Here is an 18,372-nt window from a genome sequence, read left to right as displayed (position 1 = left end):
CTTTTTTTTTTTTTTTTGACTCCACAGGACTGACAATTGGATATCAGACTTGCTAATGAGCTTCAACCATGCCCTCCCGCTGCCCATCCCTCCGTGCAGTCAAGGCACAGCAAGGCGGAGAAGAGCTTAGCCGTCAACCTTGTTCCACAGCCTCCTTTCAGGAAACAAGCGAGGGGAGGGCCCAGTGGTGTCACTTGACACTGACGAAGGCGTATTTATTCCCTACGCCAAAGAGCCAAGGCGGAAAGACAAAAAGAAGCTCGCTTCTGCAAGAAGGGGCTGGATGGAAAAGGGGATGCCGCCGGCCGCCCTGGCCGGCTCCAACTCGAGCACCATGAACGTGTCTTTCGCTCACCTGCACTTTGCCGGTGGGTACCTGCCCTCGGACTCCAAGGACTGGAGGAGCACGGTCCCAGCTCTCCTGGTGGCCGTCTGCCTGGTGGGCTCCGTGGGGAACCTGTGCGTGATTGGTGTCCTCCTTCACGGCGCCTGGAAGGGAAAGCCATCCCTGATCCACTCCCTGATTCTCAACCTCAGCCTGGCTGATCTCTCTCTCCTGCTCTTTTCGGCACCTGTCCGAGCTACGGCGTACTCCAAAGGCGTTTGGGATCTAGGCTGGTTTGTCTGCAAGTCCTCTGACTGGTTCATCCACACGTGTATGGCAGCCAAGAGCCTGACCATCGTCGCAGTGGCCAAAGTGTGCTGCGCCTACGCCAGGGACCCAGCCCGGCAAGTGAGCACCCACAGCTGCACCATCTGGTCGGTGCTGGGGGCCATCTGGGCTGTGGCCTGTCTGCTGCCCCTGCCGGAGTGGTTCTTCAGCACCACCAGGCACCATGCAGGCGTGGAGATGTGCCTCGTGGCTGTACCCGCTGTGGCCCAAGAGTTCATGTCTGTGTTTGGTAAGCTCTACCCTCTCCTGGTGTTCTGCCTCCCATCGCTCTTTGCCAGCTTTTACTTCTGGAGAGCTTATGGCCAATGTCGGAAACGAGGCACTAAGCCTCAAAACCTGAGGAACCAGATGCGCTCGAGGCAGCTCACACTGATGCTGCTGAGCGTGGCCGTCACCTCTGCTCTGCTGTGGCTCCCTGAGTGGGTAGCGTGGCTGTGGACATGGCATCTGAAGGCTGGCGGCCCGGCCCCACCGCAGGGTTTTATAGCCCTGTCTCAGCTCCTCATGTTTTCCATCTCCTCCGCAAACCCTCTCATCTTCCTGGTGGCGTCCGAGGAGTTCAGGGAGGGCCGGGAAGGCTTGTGGAAATGGGTAATAAGCAAGAAGCGTCCGACGGCCTCCGTGTCGCGGGAGACACCTGCTGGCGACTCACAGGCCTTTCCCGACAGTGTTCCGGCATCCCCAGCATCCATACCAGAGAGAGGGGAGACCGGCTCTCCCGCCTCCGGCCGAGGGAAAGCTGACAAGGCAGAAATCCCCACCCTGCCTGATGTAGAGCAGTTCTGGCACGAGAGAGACTCAGCCCCTTGTGTTCAGGACAGTGACCCTGCCCCCTGGGAACACGACGATCAGGAGACAGGCGATCGTGACAAATAGGTCCAAAGCACAGCAGACGGCCACGGCTGTATTTATTGGTAATGATGCTTATCCATGCTGCTGACTCTGCCGTACAAAACATGGTCCAACTTTCTACCATTAGGAATTACAAAAATGCTTTGCAGCCTGCATTTTCCAAATGTGCCAATCTGGTGAGTAGAACGCTGCCTTAGAATAACCATGTTTCAGAATTACCACCTGTCCAAAGATTTAACTACACTCGTTGTAGGAAGATGCTGCTGCCGCAAGTGCTTAGAAAGGCCAGCTCTTCTGTCACTTGTCCACAATGGCTGTTTTCCTGGGCAGTCCTTAGGATGAGCTAAGTATTGGCTGGAGTAGAGCTTATCTGTCAAAGGCTCAATCTCTTTAGTTTCTTCCTGCACCTGCTAACTCTAACTTCACCTATCAAACCTTATTTCACGTAACAAAAGCTCAGACTCCACATTCACTTAAGAAATTTTTCTTTAACGCATATTTTAATGTCATCTCTATTTGCTTAAGAAACGTTAACTTACTTGATGAAAATCCACACGGCATTTCCACAGCGGAAGCTTGGGAGCTACGAAACATGACTTCCTCCAATTCTGGGCTAATTCCACACCACGGCTTACTCTGGCTACATTTAAATACACTCAGACTTTGCCTTTTACGAAAGTCTGCTTCACTGAACTTTCTCAAGCACCTCATTGAGTCTTCAGTTTCTAAGTCCAGGGATTTTAGCAGCTTAGTATGACACTCTGCCTTCTGACTTGGAGAAAGAACTTAGAAAAAACCACCCTTCTTTCTCTTTGCAATCACCTCTTCCCCAAGAGTCGCAGGAGGCATTTCTCCAACGGAAATCAACCCGTCCTGCCCAGTATCTCCTTCCTCTCAAGATACGCTAGAAACCATGGTGAGTGATGCAGGTAATAACCTACTGAAGGTGACCGTCAAGTATAAAGATGATCATCCTTCTTGGAAAAGACACAGCCGTGACACTGAACTTGAACCCTGCCCAACGTTTTAAATACCTCAAGGTTTTTAATTTATGATGTTCAAGAGCAACCCAACAGAAGGGGCAGAGCAGAGGAGAGAGGGAGGAAGAGAGGGGGAGAAATGAGCATGGAAAAGAAAAAAATTCAATGGACCTGACAGAATCTGGTCAGAAAACAAGGCAATGCAGAAAGCAAAGCAGTAAAATTAAATTTTGTTCCCAAACGCATTACCGGTATAATGTAAGAGGCAGCCGCTCAGTTTATACCAAAGCAAAGCATAGCCAGTAAAACAATTACGAAACACTTTCCCCCTGTTAAGTATAATAAAGCCATTTACCCTGATTCTTGGTCTGTAATGGAATTTTGGGTATTTTCACTGAAGGGTACGGGTACTCTCTGGGAAAAAACAAAGAAACTAAATTTGGGGCAAGCAATGGAGAAACTATGTAACTACGCCGTGGATGGAATTTTTGTTTTTTCAAAGATGTTTAGACTGAGGGATTTTTGGTTTGTTCACTCTTTATAAATGGTCATGGTTTTGCTTTAACCCAGAAGGTAGACCTCTGAGGCTCACGAGATCACACAAAGTACAATTAACTTACCTAAAATACTGTTTTGTGAGACAATAGTTATATACTGGGACCACCTTTAGCACTGTGATGAACCAGTTTAATTAAAGACTTTTGTTCTTTACAGTAGATGTAGGATGTAAGCTTACAGTGTTTGGACAATGAACGTGTAAACAAATAAAACAATTACGTTTTTCCGCTGACAGTTTTGGAGACGGGAAGCTGTCTTTTGTCTTGCCTGCCGCTTAGGAAAGCATCACCTTCAGCAGGGCTAAATGTTCGGGCGGTTCGACCTTAGCACTGACACGAGTGTCAGAGGACAGCGCATCATCACGTACTTTCAGAGAGTCTGCTCACAAGCACCAAATCGAGATGCAGCTATTGAAAACGGTGCACTTACAATGACCTTCTCATTCAGAACCTAGTCGGGGGATGAATTAGGAGTTTAGGATTAACATATGCACACTACCTATAAAATGACCAAGGACCTAGTGTATAGCACGGGGAGCTATACTCAGTATTCTGTAATAGCCCATAATGGAAAAGAACGTATGTGTGTTTGCGTGCATAACTGAATCACTGTGCTGCGTGCCTGAAACTAACACATTGTAAACCACGCTTCAAAAAAAAAAAAAGCCTGATATAAAGCTGACTTGATCACTTAACGCAATCTGCATAAAAAAGTTTAACTTTATACGAAAACTTAATCCCAAATACTTCACGGCAAAAGTAGGAAATTAGAATAGGTATCAACAAACCATTTTTTTTCTCACTTTTTCAGTGAGAAACAGAACAGAATGAGTGGGAAAACAATACTATGTGGGATTGAGAGTAAAAAAACAAATCAGCCTATAAATTTCGCCTTTTAGGACAGTCATATTCTATAATGCGCTCCCTCTGCAAACACTTGTTTCAATTCTGATCAAACTTCAAAAATCCCTCAATGCATTTTTTTTAAATGAACTTGAAAAAAAAAAAAAGAAAAAAGGGAAAAGAAAAATACCCTATCACCAATTTTATAGGTTAAGACCTTAGATAATCCATTCCAAATTTCTACATAAAGAGTTCACCTAATTTCTGTGACACTCAGAATATTTATTTCGCTAAGCACTAAGTCACAGAGATGTGACTTTCTGTATGCATGCGATGCGTGCCTGTGTCTGCCTGCACGTGACCAATACAGGTCTATCGCAGTCCTTCTTTCCAGGTTTTTTTGCCCGAACAGCAGGTGGGAGGTAACAGGGAAAACAGATTATCCTGTTAACACATTTTTCTTAAACATTTTATTTATGTTGTAACTCTGAAACTAGAAATCTTTGAAGGAATGAAACAGAGGAATCTTTTCTTAAACTAGAGAGTTCGCAGAGCTAAAAAGACCAACCAGGAATCAAAAGTAAGTTTCCCAGGATGACGTGCACGACACGCGGCGAGGCGGCCGGCAAAGGGCCTCCGTCACCACCACGCTGATGTGAGAGAGAGAGAGAGGAGACAAGAGGTCAGCAGCTGCCTGCCAGGAAGCTACTGCTAAGAGACTGAGAAAGGGCACCAAATGTTTCTTTACGAAGTCCTTGCTTTTCATGCCGTCATTTATTACATCCAAGCCTTTTAAAATGCTGTGATATTCAGGATTGCAGCTTTTTGGTGTCAGATTACATTTGCTGTTGCGTTTCAGAACAGGTTTAAAAGAAATCTTTATAAATTATATAACAATAATCATATACAATCCACATATATAAAAAGGGCTGGTTTATTGTAATTCAAATACATAAACTGAACATTCAAACATCTTAAAATTAAACTTTAGAAACAAAAATTTAACATTCAAACAGGAGGACAGCTTACAGGGAACACCCAAGAAAGGTCATTTGTTGTCTAATCCAGAATATTGATAAAGATGACTTAATGGTGAATAAAATGGGTTTAACCAGGAGTCCTAGTCCGGCCAACATGTCAGCTATGACCGTGGTTCCACACCCGAGAAGACATTACTAAATACATCTTCTCTTAGGCTAAACAACAAGACTTGGGCCTATAACTCAAAGGGGAGAATCAAAGCACAAAAGTGAACAAATGAAACTAAGGTGTTCTTTAGAGACGAAGGTAAAAGTATGTCCATTAGGCCTCTGGAAGATAAGTATTCAATTTTCAGTGTTTTTTCTTTTACCCGCTTTAAAAAACTAAATCAAAACAGAACAAACCCCAGCTTAGGTTTTTTTGGAGTCTGTGGTATTTTGCATTTTGTAAGTTCAAACCACAAATGCTCTCACGCCTTGCATGTGTAACACTGCTAGAAAGAACGCCACCAAGTCACTGACTTCCACACCTCATAAAAGGATGATTTTTTTTAGCTTCAAGATTTTATTTACTAGAGACAGCCTATATTTGAGTATGTATGTCAGTCATGCCACACAAAGAAAAGCATAAATATTTCCAAAGTGTTCTCTGTTCAGAAACTGTTCACAAATGCTTCTCCTTCTGTTCATCAGATGGTTTCGCAATAGTCTGACTAATGCACGTACATGGAAAAACCTGAAAATTGGCTCATGCAAGCGTTTTGAGTTAACAGACACCCCTATGGAAGAGTAGTAAGAACTATTTCGTTGATCGTCTGGTGGGCTCTGACGCCGTGGGAGGCGGGGGGGGACCCCGGCGATCCAGGTCGTCCACGTACGCCACGATCAGCTTGCGCCGCTCCTCTGGTACACAGTCTAGCACCAGATACCGTTTGTCGTTCTGCAGAATTTTCTCTACATCCTTCAGGTGCTGATCGGATTCCTGGATTAGCTTTTTGGATCTGAAATAAGAAAAGAAGTCCAAGAATTACTGACTGCTGTTCACAGGTCTTTCAGAAATGAGCGGAAATGTCCATCTAGTTCCTAATTGTGTTTCCATTTTTTTAAGAAAAATTTCACTGCAGTGGTCACCTTTGTAAGTCGCCTCAGCAAAGACTCCAAGGAGTGAAAGGGCCTCAGAAGCTGAATTACCCTCCCACCCCTACTGGTGGTCCCTCCAGATCAGGGCTGAGGGCGGGTGGGTCATCTTGCCCGTGCTGTACCTGTTCTGTGGATGAACAGAGGACTTCAGTCTGCGGGGCTGCCAATCCCAGCATCTTTCACAAGCTTTCACTTTCACATCTTTCACTAAATTAACTATAAAAATGTAGAAAGAAGTCTTACTTCACATCTAATTTAAAAGCCCAAGCTGTTGCAAAACATTAAGGATCCTGACCAAAAAATCCAATGACGAAATTCCTAAAAACCACACCCTCAGCACTTCCTGTCCTCCCGAGCACAAACCCTTCATTAAGATGCTTCAAAGTTTTCTCTTAAAGGAAGAAAAGCGGGAGCACGAAACAAAAATGGTTTCCTGATTGCTAAGCAACTGCAAAATGGCCTTCCCGATAACTTGTTGGGGATGGGGAACTAGTGGGTGTGTTACAGAGAATCTTGTTTTAAAGCTGACTTTAAAATTTTTAAAGTATCCAGCAAACTGCTTTCCTCTCAAGGGGGAAAAAACATGTTTTTGCTGAGCTTAAATAGGATGATTGTAACCTTTAGGCATGAGCGATGAACAGGCTTCAGAGGAGGCAGTGAGTATTGACAGTGAAGGATTATTTCAAAAAATCTCTTCATGAAATACAACTCATATATCTGGGAATATTTCTAAAAAAGCAGTGAAGTAAAAAACAAAAGTATGTTTAAAAACTGGATGGGTGGGTAACGCAAAATAAGAATTAACATCTGGGCCCTTTCTTTGAAAAAAAAAAAGAAAAAAAAAAGAGGTAAGGTAGATATGGGCTGTATATTCGGCATTTGATAAAAGCTGGCTTCTTCTTATTCCTAAAAATTAATAATGTCAACATGTGTGTGAATGCAAAGTATGCTCTGGCCACCAGAGTAAGGACTAGTAAGACAACAACTGCCAGGATGAAACATTCCACTGAACACACCTATAGGTGATAAATTTGGTCTCTTTCAAGAGCGTCCTGAAGTCAGCTTTGGCTGTGATGTATTTGTCTCTGATGTATTCTTCAAACTCTCTTTGCTTTTTCTGCAAAAAGACAGTAAGATTAGGAAAAAAAATATTCCACTGTTTCCAAAATTAGTTTGTAAGTCACAACATAATTCAAAAGAAAAAAATCAATAAAGTATATGTTTTTCTTCATGTAACATTCATTCAAAAGCAAAATATACAATGTATATTTTTAAGGCAAAAAGAATGAGAAATCAAATAATATACTAGCAGGAGCCAAAACCCGAAGGCTTGCTATGTGCTACACAGTGCTGAAGGTTTTAAGACGCTATCTCCTTCCTAACCACCTCAAGGGGCAGACACTCTTCAAAAATTAGGAAATTAAGCGTTAAATGTGCATTCCTATAGACTGTATTTATATCTTCCAGCAAAAAGACAGTGATGTGGCATAATTTATGAGACCTTGTTCTCAATCCCAAACAAGCAGAGAAGTTAAGAGACTGAGCCTAGGTCTTTCAGCTGCTGATCGACCACGCCTTCCCCACCACACACAGGCTGCGCCCCACCCATCTAAAATTCAACCTAATGGAGTATGCGGGAGGAGAGTATGAAATCCATGCATTTTTTTTGGATCCTAGACCTAGAGAAAGCGGCCAGCACAGAGCATGATGGGAGGAAAGAACCCAGAGGCCGAGAGACAAAGCGGAGCCGGGAGTAAGAGCGACACCTTCCCTGATGTCACTATCTCAGACCCTTGGTGCCCCAACTCCCGTTTCTCTGAGCACTCAAGAAACTGCCAGGAGCTCCTGTCGTCGCTCTGTAGGAACAAACCCAACTACCATCCATGAGGACGCAGGTTCGATCCCTGGCCTCGCTCAGTGGGTCAAGGATCCAGTGGTGCCGTGAGCTGTGGTGTAGGTTGCAGACACGGCTCGGATCTGGTGTTGCTAGGGCTGTGGTGGAAGCCAGCAGCTGCAGCTCCAATTTGACCCCTCACTTGGGAATTTCCATATGCCTTGGGTGCCGCCCTAAAAAAAAAAGGAAAGGAAAAGAAACTCTCCTAGCGTGGCTGTAAGAGCCAAACGCTTTGACAGCCTGATACCAACTGCCAGCCTGAAAATATCTATCTAATGGGACCTGAATGCACAATAAATAAAAACTATAGCTTCATTAAATCTCTAGAAGATCCCCAAAACACAAGCTTAACCCCAAGAATTAAAGTTATAAAGTTCCTACTGTGTTGTAGAAACTGTTAGTAGTTAATGTGAACTTAAAATTCAGATTTATTTTTCATACACTTAAGAGTTTTTCACTTAAAACCATCGCCTTCATTTTGGTCAAGATACTAGTTGTGCTGATTAAGCACCCAAGTAACACTAACCAACTGAAAGTAAATCTCAAACTCTTACCCTGTCACTGGAGGAGAACTTAATGCACCGAGGATCTTCTTTAATGATTTTTTTCACTTCTTTCCACGTGGATGTTAAGGTAATCTTTGAAAGACAAGTGAATAAAAACTTAGGTAGAACTCACTTCTATGAAGGGGGTCAAACCGCAGCACACGTGGTGCATAATGTTACGTAACGCTACACACTAACCCGAAATCTCGTGGAATGCCCAGCCTAACTGGGCTCGTTAGGGACAGAGAGGCACTTCAATGCAATTTCTGTCTGTTGGCTGGCCCCAAGTTATGCCCATGGCCATGCTCTCAAGGCGGCCTAAGACAGGCACCTGTGATCCCTCTTCCTCCGTGGGCAACATCATAACTTCTGAAGAAACCTCACCAAAAAGAGAGCAGATAAACAGGGAACACAACCTGAACCGCAGACTCTACAAACTGCCAAACAAGAGGCCGTGGTATCAAACTAAAAATGGGCCAAAGCGGCCATCTATCACCTTGGTCATCAGGAGGGACCAAGGACCCCACACAGCTAAGGACCTTCTGGATCCCCGCAGGAGCAGATACGGATTTGAAAACCACGGGAGGAAGTAATTTTTTTCTTTCTTTCTTTTTTTTTTGGTTTTGAGGAAGTAATTTCTAGATAGCAAAAGTACCATCAACATTTTACTTAAAAAAAAAAAAATCAAAGAGGAACGTGTCCTAAAACCCATGAGTTCCAGTAATGGCTCTAAAGACCATGACATTAAAAGGCATGTCAATGTTTTGCTTTGGGGAATTATTAACGAAGATTAATCTAGATTAAAATAGAAGAGTTAAGAGATTCTTACTGCAGAAGTTTCATCCAGAAGTTGCCTAAAGTGCTCCCTCTTCTTTTTGGTAAGGGCTTCGATGTGTTCATTAAAAAGCTTCTCTTTCTCCTCTCTTTCCAACAAGGATCCAGATTCCCAGCGGTGATCTTTCCGAAGAGTCCTCCGGGTATCAGACCAGGACACATCTGAAGAACGTACCTAAAAAGAGAGCGTGGTCTCCATCACCAAACACACTTACTTTTTTGTATTCTGTCAACAGAAGACCAATTTGCTTGACTTGGGAACGCTGTATTTAATAAACGAAGCTTCTTGTTGACTCCACCTTAGCCAAGGCACTGAAGCTAGAGATGTCACCTCCCAGAGCTCGGCCATGCTATACAGTATGGGCTCAGAGGCAGGAAGGATCAAGAGGAGGTGTCTCCCCATCCTCATGGTCCCTAAGACTCTAGGTATGCTACTGAACACCTGACCAACTTCTACCAAAAGACATGGATATGAATCAAAGAGGAAATACACTGAGCTACCGCAGCACAAGCAGCTCGCAGGGAAGAAAAATGCCTGAACTCAAAGTGGGACTTAACAACTATATACCGGAAGTGACACTTCCACACATAAGCAGGAACTAGCATCATTATGAGGACAAAATAACAGATAAATGACAGGTCTGGCTGGTTCAGCAACCAGCAGAAAGGTATGCTTCACGATGGTAACGGACTACAAGTCAAGTCACACCGCTGCCAACACGGAGAAATACAGGGACAGTGCAGGACAGAAAGGTTAAGAAAAAAGAAAAACGTAAAAACACTTGTTTAACCAACATTTATCAAGGACCTAAAAACATATCAGGGAAAACAGTGAGCTGGGCACCAGGAATACAAAATAACCAAGACACTATCCTTCCTTCAAAGGCTTGCGTTCTTTTAGGGGAAGACAGGCACTGGCGTGCACTAAGTGCTAAAGGAATATGCTGAGCACGAGGGGGCACATGCACCAGGGAGATCCAATCTGCCCAGAGGGGTTGGGATTGGCCCCACAGAAGAGATATCTGAGTGTGCACTTGAACAATGACAAAACTGGCCCCTGGAGCAGGAAATGTAAACGCATCATCATAGGTGGGCGATTGGCATGTGTAAGGGCAGGATGCGTTAAACCCAAGTATGGCTCATTAAGTTCAGTAAGGCGAGAGCTTGGGGGGCAGGACAGGAAGCCAGAGAGGACAGGCTGACATGGAACTGGAAACGCAGAGAACCACGAGGAGGAAGGAGACCATTCCCCCTCTGCAAGCAACCAGAAGGGTGACACAAGTCACTAGATTTGCCGTTTGCAGAGATTTCTAAGACTGCAGTAAAGCGGACGAATTTGAGGGGAGCAGAGGCAGGGAGAGAAAATAGGAACCGCCTGTCCTCATCCAAAGAGAAAGAAGTCACTGAAAACAGATCAGGAGAGGGAAGGGCAGAAATGAGAAGCAGCAGCAGGAACCATGAGAGAAGCCCTACTGGAAGAGAGAAAACAAACAGAAGAGACAGGGACAAAGAGAAAAGGGAAAAGCAGGTCCAACAGCGGAGGGTCTGTGGGCACAAACACTGCAGGCAGAAAAAACCGGAGTTCCCATCATGGCTCAGTGGTTAACGAATCCGACTAGGAACTGTGAGGTTGCGGGTTCGATCCCTGCCCTCGCTCAGTGGGTTAAGGATCCGGCGTTGCTGTGAGCTGTGGTGTAGGTTGCAGACGCGGCTCGGATCCCGCGTTGCTGTGGCTCTGGTGTAGGCCGGCGGCTACAGCTCCGATTAGACCCCTAGCCTGGGAACCTCCATATGCCCAGTGAGTAGCCCAAGAAATGGCAAAAAAGACAAAAACAAAACAAAACAAAACAAGACAAAAAGCAAAAGAAAAAACCCACAGTGGCAGGATTTTCAGGAAAAGTCCAGGGTATCTCCTGGGGTGAGCACCCCTCCAGTTCTGCGCCCAGAGCACAGCATCCGTACGTGCAGTAACTGACAGTCACAAGGAGGACCCCAAATCGCCCCGAGATTCAACTATGTTCAGCATACTTTATTACCTTGGCACGCAAGTGCGGGATGATTGAGGATGGCTTCCTCGAGAACAATAAAACGAAGCTTTGCGACTAAGATTAGATTATTAATTTTATATGTACACAACATCGAACTTCTGCAAATATCAAATAACCAGGGTTTTCCTAATCGTGTCAGTAACAAGTACTCAATTTTAAAATACTTTACAGGAGAGTTCCTGTTGTGGCACAGCAGAAACAAATCCAACTAGTACCCATGAGGAGGCAGGTTCAGTTCCCAGCCTCGCTCAGTGGGTCGGGGATCCAGTGTTGCTGTGGCTGTGGTACAGGCTGGCAGCTGTATCTCCGGTTCAACCCCTAGCCCGGGAACCTCCACATGCCACGGGTGCAGCCCTAAAAAAGCAAAAATAAATAAATAATTAAAAGTTTAAAAGGCTTAACAAATAAAATACTTTATAGGTAACTTCCTAAATTATCTCTCAAGAGTCAATTAAAGAAAATAAAAATGTCCATTAATGAGACGATAATAATTTCGAATATGCAGTACTTTAGAGAAAAAAGGCAAAAAAGTAATCACATACCATATCAGACAGAAGAGCCTTGAAATTCTGGATAGCTTCTTCTCTTTTATGTTGCTCTCGCTCCCGATCTATTTCTTTTGTTTGTTCTGAACGAGCCTTCTGAACCTCTCTTTCTCGTTCTCGAAGGCTTGCCTCAATGCGGGCTTGCCTTTCAAGCTCCTTCTCTTTTTCTGAGTCCAAATTCTGTAAAAGTGAAATTCCATTAACCTTCGCATCAAACGCCATCAGAACATGCGTCCACAGAATAACCAGTCTGCCAGATACAAAACGTCAAAACTGCTTTCAGGTCAGAAACACCCGCGCCAGCTTCTACGAAGCACGGTGGTGAGGGAACCCCGAAGCCGGCCGCAGCGAGGGCCTGTCTCGCAGCGGGGCCTCCGCCCTTCCGTGCTTACCTTGGCCATCTTCTCAATGTACTGCTTGAAGAGGTCCTCTCGCATCGAGGAGCTGTCCACCGCTTTGTAACGTGGGTCACTTTCTACTTTATCTTTGACTTTGCTCCATCGAGACTGACTGTCCAAGTGATGATTAGATAACAGTTCGAAGAAATCCGATTTAATCTGTATTTCAAAACAGGTGTGGGGTGGGAGGAAAACAATATTCCATGAGAAATTCCTCATCACTGTTTACGACGAGAAAAAACATTCACTACCTTAAAAATGAAAATAACTTCTTTTAATGCATTCGGAGTGGAATTTTAGTAAAAGAGACTCTCAGAATTGCTCTTTGATGAGAAATATAAAAATCAATACACATATAGGCTCTCATTTAAAATCTACCAAATTCAAAACAAATCATATTCTTAAATAAAATTATTCAAACACAGGAAAAAAATTTTAAACTGTTTTTAACTTCTGATCTCATAACTGCCATGTTTTTATAAAGAATACGAATCTGCACTTATTTTTAGCCAAGATTCAGGCTTATGAACTGTAAAATACTTTAACATCAAGATGGCAAGAATATTTTAAAAAGCAGATGAATAAAACTGTTCAAATAGGGTAATCCAGAAATAACTGAGCACAAACAGCAAGTCCTATTCATAACAAACCTAAATCTATAGTGTTAAATGTATAAAAACAAAGAGAAAGCCTTTATATTTTTTAAAAAGAGCAACTAATGTTGTACCTTTATATGTAAGAAAATTACAGAATTTCTATGGTCATCATTAGTCATTACTAAAACAAAAAAACTACAGATTTTCTGTACTTTTTCATCATTAAACATGTATGCTTTGACCAGAATATAAGGGCCAATAAAATTAACTTTTTTTTTTGTCTTTTTGCTATTTCTTGGGCCGCTCCCGCGGCATATGGAGGTTCCCAGGCTAGGGGTTGAATTGGAGCTGTAGCCACCGGCCTACTCCAGAGCCACAGCAACGCGGGATCCGAGCCGCGTCTGCAACCTACACCACAGCTCACGGCAACACCGGATTGTTAACCCACTGAGCAAGGCCAGGGACCGAACCCGCAACCTCATGGTTCCTAGTCAGATTCATTAACCACTGCGCCACGATGGGAACTCCAAAATTAACATTCTTAACAAATCAAGTCCCAAGTGAATAAAAGAATACAAGGTACTTAATAATGTTACTCCTCTAGTGTCATTATATACAATACTTGGAAACCTCTCTTCCCCACAGTAAACACACTGTCTTCCCACCTGACCAAAGGCATTAGGAGAAATGAGGAACAGAATCAGAATTGCTGTGTGGGCACAAAATCATTCATTCCTTCTGCCTACTCCAGCCCTCTCACTTCTCCCTTTAACCTCATTTCTCATAAAAGAGGATTAAAAGGGAGGCAAATATCCTTTCTGTAAAACACTTGTATAGTTTTAAGAAACAGAGTTTCTGCATCGAAGAATTTTTTTAAAAAACAAGGAGTTCTCATCATGGCGCAGCACAAACGAATCTGACTAGGAACCATGAGGTTGTGGGTTCAATCACTGGCCTCGCTCAGTGGGTTAAGGACCTGGCAGTGGCATGAGCTATGGTGTGGGTCACAGATGTGGCTCGGATCTGGTGTGGCTGTGCTGTGGGGTAGGCCAGCAGCTGTAGCTCTGATCGGACCCCTAGCCTGGGAAATTCCATATGCTGCAAGTGCAGCCCTAGAAAGCAAAAAAAAAAAAAGCCCAAGAGCTAATTGGCTGTGGATTTCTCCACTCAATGAACTTGGTTCTGGACTTTATTTGGATTAATGAGAAATAACTCATAAACCCAGTATTTCTAGAAAGCGATGAACTGCTTCATACAGTGATGCAACACAACTTTTCTGCTGTCTACTTTGTATCTGACACCATGAACACCGAATTCCCAGATGCACAGGATAACTAGAAGGCAAAATTTACAAAATTTATGCTAAATAAAACACATAAGCTGTATCAAATGGGAGCCTAAACCATAGGAATTTATATGAACTTAGAAAATTTTCAAACATTAGATCTGAAGCCCATAAAGTAAGGATTACCATATAGTTTTAAAAATGCATGAGGTGTAAACAAACTGAACTTTAAATAAAATTAAATTTTAACTTCCTTTCACTGTGGATACTACCATGACAGGCTAAAAATGGCTTACTGAAGCTGCCATTTGTATGAGAAGAATTATTTAACAACGGCATAAATGTCAAAAAGAGTCAATTACCATTAGCAACAACTCAAGACCCTATTGCCCCTATTTTCTTCTCTCCAAAATGAAAGTACCTTACCATCTAAACTGTTTCATTCAAAGGGGAGAAATAAGGGGGTTCCCCCTGGTGATGCAGCAGTTCAGGATCCAGCATTGTCACTGCTGGGGCAAAGGTCTGACCCCCCGGCCGGGGAACTTCCACACACCACAGGTGCGGCCAAAAAAAAAAAAAAATCAAAAACCAAAAACAAAAGGGGAGAAACTGTTCCCTCAGCCAAATATACTGTAACAAAAATTGTTCAGCAGCCCATTCAAAAGAGAGGGAGGAGAGGAAAAACACCGACTTGATAGAAGGATTAACTCCATGGTGTGCAACTTCAAATTTACCGCTCCAAAAAAAATTATTTGAAATACAATTTAATAAAAATTAGTTATAATAAAATTATAATCAACAAAAACTTGAGGGTAGCTACTCTAGCAAACAAAACTGTCCAGTTTAGTAAAACAGTTTTAAGGTCATTTAAAATAAAACTACCAATGGAATTTACATGAAAACGATGACTGAACCTTTCAGCCTGAAAATGTTTACTAAAGAGAAAAAAGGGATTTCACCAAAAGTCCATGTCCTTCACAGGTTTTTGACTCAACAAGTAACTACCTTCACATTTTTACTGTTCAGTTATTGATTCACTTTTCTGAAGGTCACAAAGATGGGTTAGGGAATCATAAGAACAACAAAACTCCAATACACTAGTTTACTATTCAATTACACAGAGTTCAACTGCAATTTTTTAAAAAATGTACTGACAATATACTTCATAAGAATATACAGTGAAAGTCATTAAGTGATAAAACTTCATTAATGAGCTACTTCTCAAGATGTAAACATAAAATAAACCACATCTAAACCTTTAAAGAGTTCTGCTATCATAGCCTAGTAAGCTTGCATTCTTTAAAGTGGGTGAGAAAGTTTCACTTCAGTAATTTCCTGTCTTTTTAAAAAATGTTATAGTACAAAGCTAAACCTCTGATTTAGAGAATTCTTATTTTACAATCAAAAGAAAATAAAGCTGGATCCATTAGGTTTATTTTAGCTGTAATGTCTATTTAAATTCTTATTTTTATTAACACATTCTAGACACAGCTCTCACGACTTGGTAAAGAAGACTGAAAAACACGTAATGCACAGGAACTGCGGGAAGCTAGTCATCCCACAGACACCACTTCTTCCCTCACTGGGCCATCCCACGATACTCTGTGTATCAGTGACTGAACCCTGGCTGACAGGCTGCACAGCACTAAACCATAAAGTCTATCCACTTGTTCTAAAACAGAATACATAAAATAGTTATCAAAAAAAACGTTTAGAAAAAGAGTATTGGTTAACAAGTGAAAAGAGCATGTGCATTTCAATTTGTTTAAAAGCAACCACATGACATCAATCATTTATTTCCTTGGTTTACTTTAACCAAACAGGCTCTACTAAAAGTCAAAAGCAGCAAACCATTCACTGATACGACTATAATTCAGCAGATAAAATGTTTACGTAGAACTCAATCTTGTTCGTTTCCAATCATTTAACAAAAAAAGTTAACAGTGACATAATGCTAGAAAAAAATCTACCTTGAAGCACAATAAATCGGAAAATCAGGAAATTTCAGGAATTACTTCACCTAATACTGTTGCTATTTTCAATGAAAGTAGCTTCTTCCCAGTAAGAGTGGTGTTACTTCCATTAGTAACATTTCTTAATAGAATGTGTAACATTTTAACTTTCTGGAATAAGAGGCAATGTTAAATGTCAGAAATAATGCTTAAGAGGTTCTTTGTCTCCACACACAGAGCATGCAGGGACACTGAGGAGAGGGTGGCATGCTTTGATGGCTCACGCACCAATGGTGCCATCTCCGTGCCAGTCTACCTCCCCAGTGGTGAGCTCCTCTCCTCCTGACACTGCCACCAACTGACATTTGGAATTCATTCATCTTTAATGGCTGACCTTTAATTATGATCAGCAGTAATTTATATGTAAGATATGTTTACTAAAAGATTAGAAAGTCACTAAAAAGCTATCTTTCAGAGAGCAAAAAAGATAAAGAAGCTTTTTGAAATTTAAATGTTACTACCTATAAAGAACCATGAAATCTCAGCAGGCAGGCGCCCGTGAAGAGACAGGCCTACAAACAGTCCTGGGTTTATTACTCATCTTAGTGATATTTTAAGAAAATCTATACAGTTTAGCGATACTACTAAAACAATGCACGACTGAAGTAAAGTGATAGAACACACCCATATAAACAACTCTAAAAAGTTAACTTAAAAAGCTAAACAATAAATGTGGGTCCTGATATCTACGCCCAAATGAGATCAGAAATGCAACACCGGCTCAGTCCCCACCCATTCCAACTCCCACCACTCACACCACTGAAACGAAAACCGTCTTACCTTCTCACCTCTAGTCTTCGAATCTTCTTTCTCTTTCTTCCTTGCAGCTGCCACAAATTCATTAAACAAGGCTTCTCTATCTTTCATCTTTTCAATTGCTTTGAATCTTGAGTCTTTAGCATGCTTGGCTGCAAATTCACTAAAAGTAGCTCTGTAACAAAACAGTAAGTGTGCTAACTGTGGCAGAGCTATTTCTGCTGGCAGAAAGGTACAGCAGATGACACCACTTTCCCAGTAAGAATATGCTCCAATTAGACAAATGAGTCCCAACACCTGCCTACAGAGAGGCGTAAAAAGGGCGAAAGGGCGAAAATGTGGTTAGAGATCTATGCTATCAACATGATGTTGGGGGGACAGACATCTGAGAGCAAAGACTCTGTGTGCTTCAAGAGAGTTAAGAGCTCTGCCATTTCCACCCCAAGGTGAGGCTGTCTTGCTTGCAGCCATGGTGGATTAACTCTTATTGAATTAGCTCTCCCCCCACAAGAAACTCTAACACAAAACAATAAAGGCAAACCAATTTAAAGATGTAGGACAAGAGAGGTAGTCAGCCTGATGGCCCTCTGCCTCGGGGTATTTCCCAAAACACGGAGAGCTGGAGTCCGATGGTCCCAAGGAGCTAGAAGCAGGAGGTAGCAGAGTCTGGCTGCAAAGATGGCGGAGGACAGAGAGAAGGTGCCCCCCAAGAATGAATATCCCTCAGAAATTCCCCTGAATGACACGCAGGCCACCAGGGCCAAACTATAAAAGAGCAGGGAACTACCACTCTCTACCAAACTGCTACATGGTTAAGAGCACCAAAGAGATAGCAGACCCCAAGGAGTATTAGAAAAAGAACAGTATTAGGACAACAAAGCCCACAAATGATCCACAAGAGAGACAAAGTTGGAAGTTTGACAAAAACACGTTCCACCTTCTGAAATCCACACTAACAAAGCATAAAATCAAACCTAAAATTTAAGTGGCTGGCCTGTAACTGAACTGCCTACCAAAACAGGCATCCACACTCTTTGGAGGAGGGTAACAGATTCAGAGTCTCTGCCTATTACCCGTCATTCCCAATATTCAATTAAAATTCACTAAAAATACAAAGAAACGTGTGATCCATAGAAAAAAATGCTTACAGTCGTTGTGGCTCAGCAGAAACAAATCCAGCCAGGATCCACAAGGACAGAGGTTCGATCCCTGTCCTTACTCAGTGGGTTAAGGATCCAGTGTTGCCATGGCTATGGCGCAGGCCAGTGGCTACAGCTATGATCAGACCCCCAGCCTGGGAACCTCCATACGCCCTGCAGGTTCAGCCCTAAAAAAAGAGGCACGTACGCACACACACCCACAAGCACATATATACATATATACAGTCAGTCAGCCAATGGAAACTGACTCAAGATGCCCAAGGGCTGTTTCAGG

The 18,372-nt window shown here is 42.8% G+C and overlaps 2 protein-coding genes across 16 annotated transcripts in view; one reads left to right on the top strand and one right to left on the bottom strand.

The window, feature by feature from the left end:
• Nucleotides 1-295: 295 nt before the first annotated feature.
• On the top strand, nt 296-1,576 carry GPR151 (G protein-coupled receptor 151). The gene has a single exon (XM_047774505.1). The coding sequence runs from the start codon at nt 296-298 to the stop codon at nt 1,547-1,549; it is 1,254 nt and encodes a 417-aa protein (XP_047630461.1). The 3' UTR covers nt 1,550-1,576.
• Nucleotides 1,577-4,821: 3,245 nt separating this feature from the next.
• TCERG1 (transcription elongation regulator 1) overlaps nt 4,822-18,372 on the bottom strand; it is a 64,370-nt gene continuing 50,819 nt past the window's right edge. For 14 of the 15 annotated variants that reach the window (XM_047778959.1, XM_047778960.1, XM_047778961.1 and 11 more), the window contains 7 exons: nt 16,963-17,113; nt 12,284-12,448; nt 11,889-12,071; nt 9,294-9,473; nt 8,474-8,557; nt 7,042-7,142; nt 4,822-5,886 (listed from right to left, as the gene is read on the bottom strand). In XM_047778959.1, coding sequence (XP_047634915.1) covers nt 5,685-5,886; nt 7,042-7,142; nt 8,474-8,557; nt 9,294-9,473; nt 11,889-12,071; nt 12,284-12,448; nt 16,963-17,113 — 1,066 coding nt within the window. In that variant the 3' untranslated portion in view covers nt 4,822-5,684. Of the gene's footprint in view, nt 5,887-6,147; nt 6,242-7,041; nt 7,143-8,473; nt 8,558-9,293; nt 9,474-11,888; nt 12,072-12,283; nt 12,449-16,962; nt 17,114-18,372 lie in introns of all 15 variants that reach the window. The other variant, XR_007134647.1, reaches the window with a different exon arrangement.

The sequence above is a fragment of the Phacochoerus africanus genome, chromosome 4 (genome assembly GCF_016906955.1).
Source record: "Phacochoerus africanus isolate WHEZ1 chromosome 4, ROS_Pafr_v1, whole genome shotgun sequence".
NCBI lineage: Eukaryota > Metazoa > Chordata > Mammalia > Artiodactyla > Suidae > Phacochoerus > Phacochoerus africanus.
This window is presented reverse-complemented; position numbering and strand designations above follow the sequence as displayed.

Coding starts and splice junctions, on each gene's coding strand:
- GPR151 (XM_047774505.1), top strand. CDS start 296: ATGCCGCCGGCCGCCCTGGCCGGCTCCAACTCGAGCACCATGAACGTG.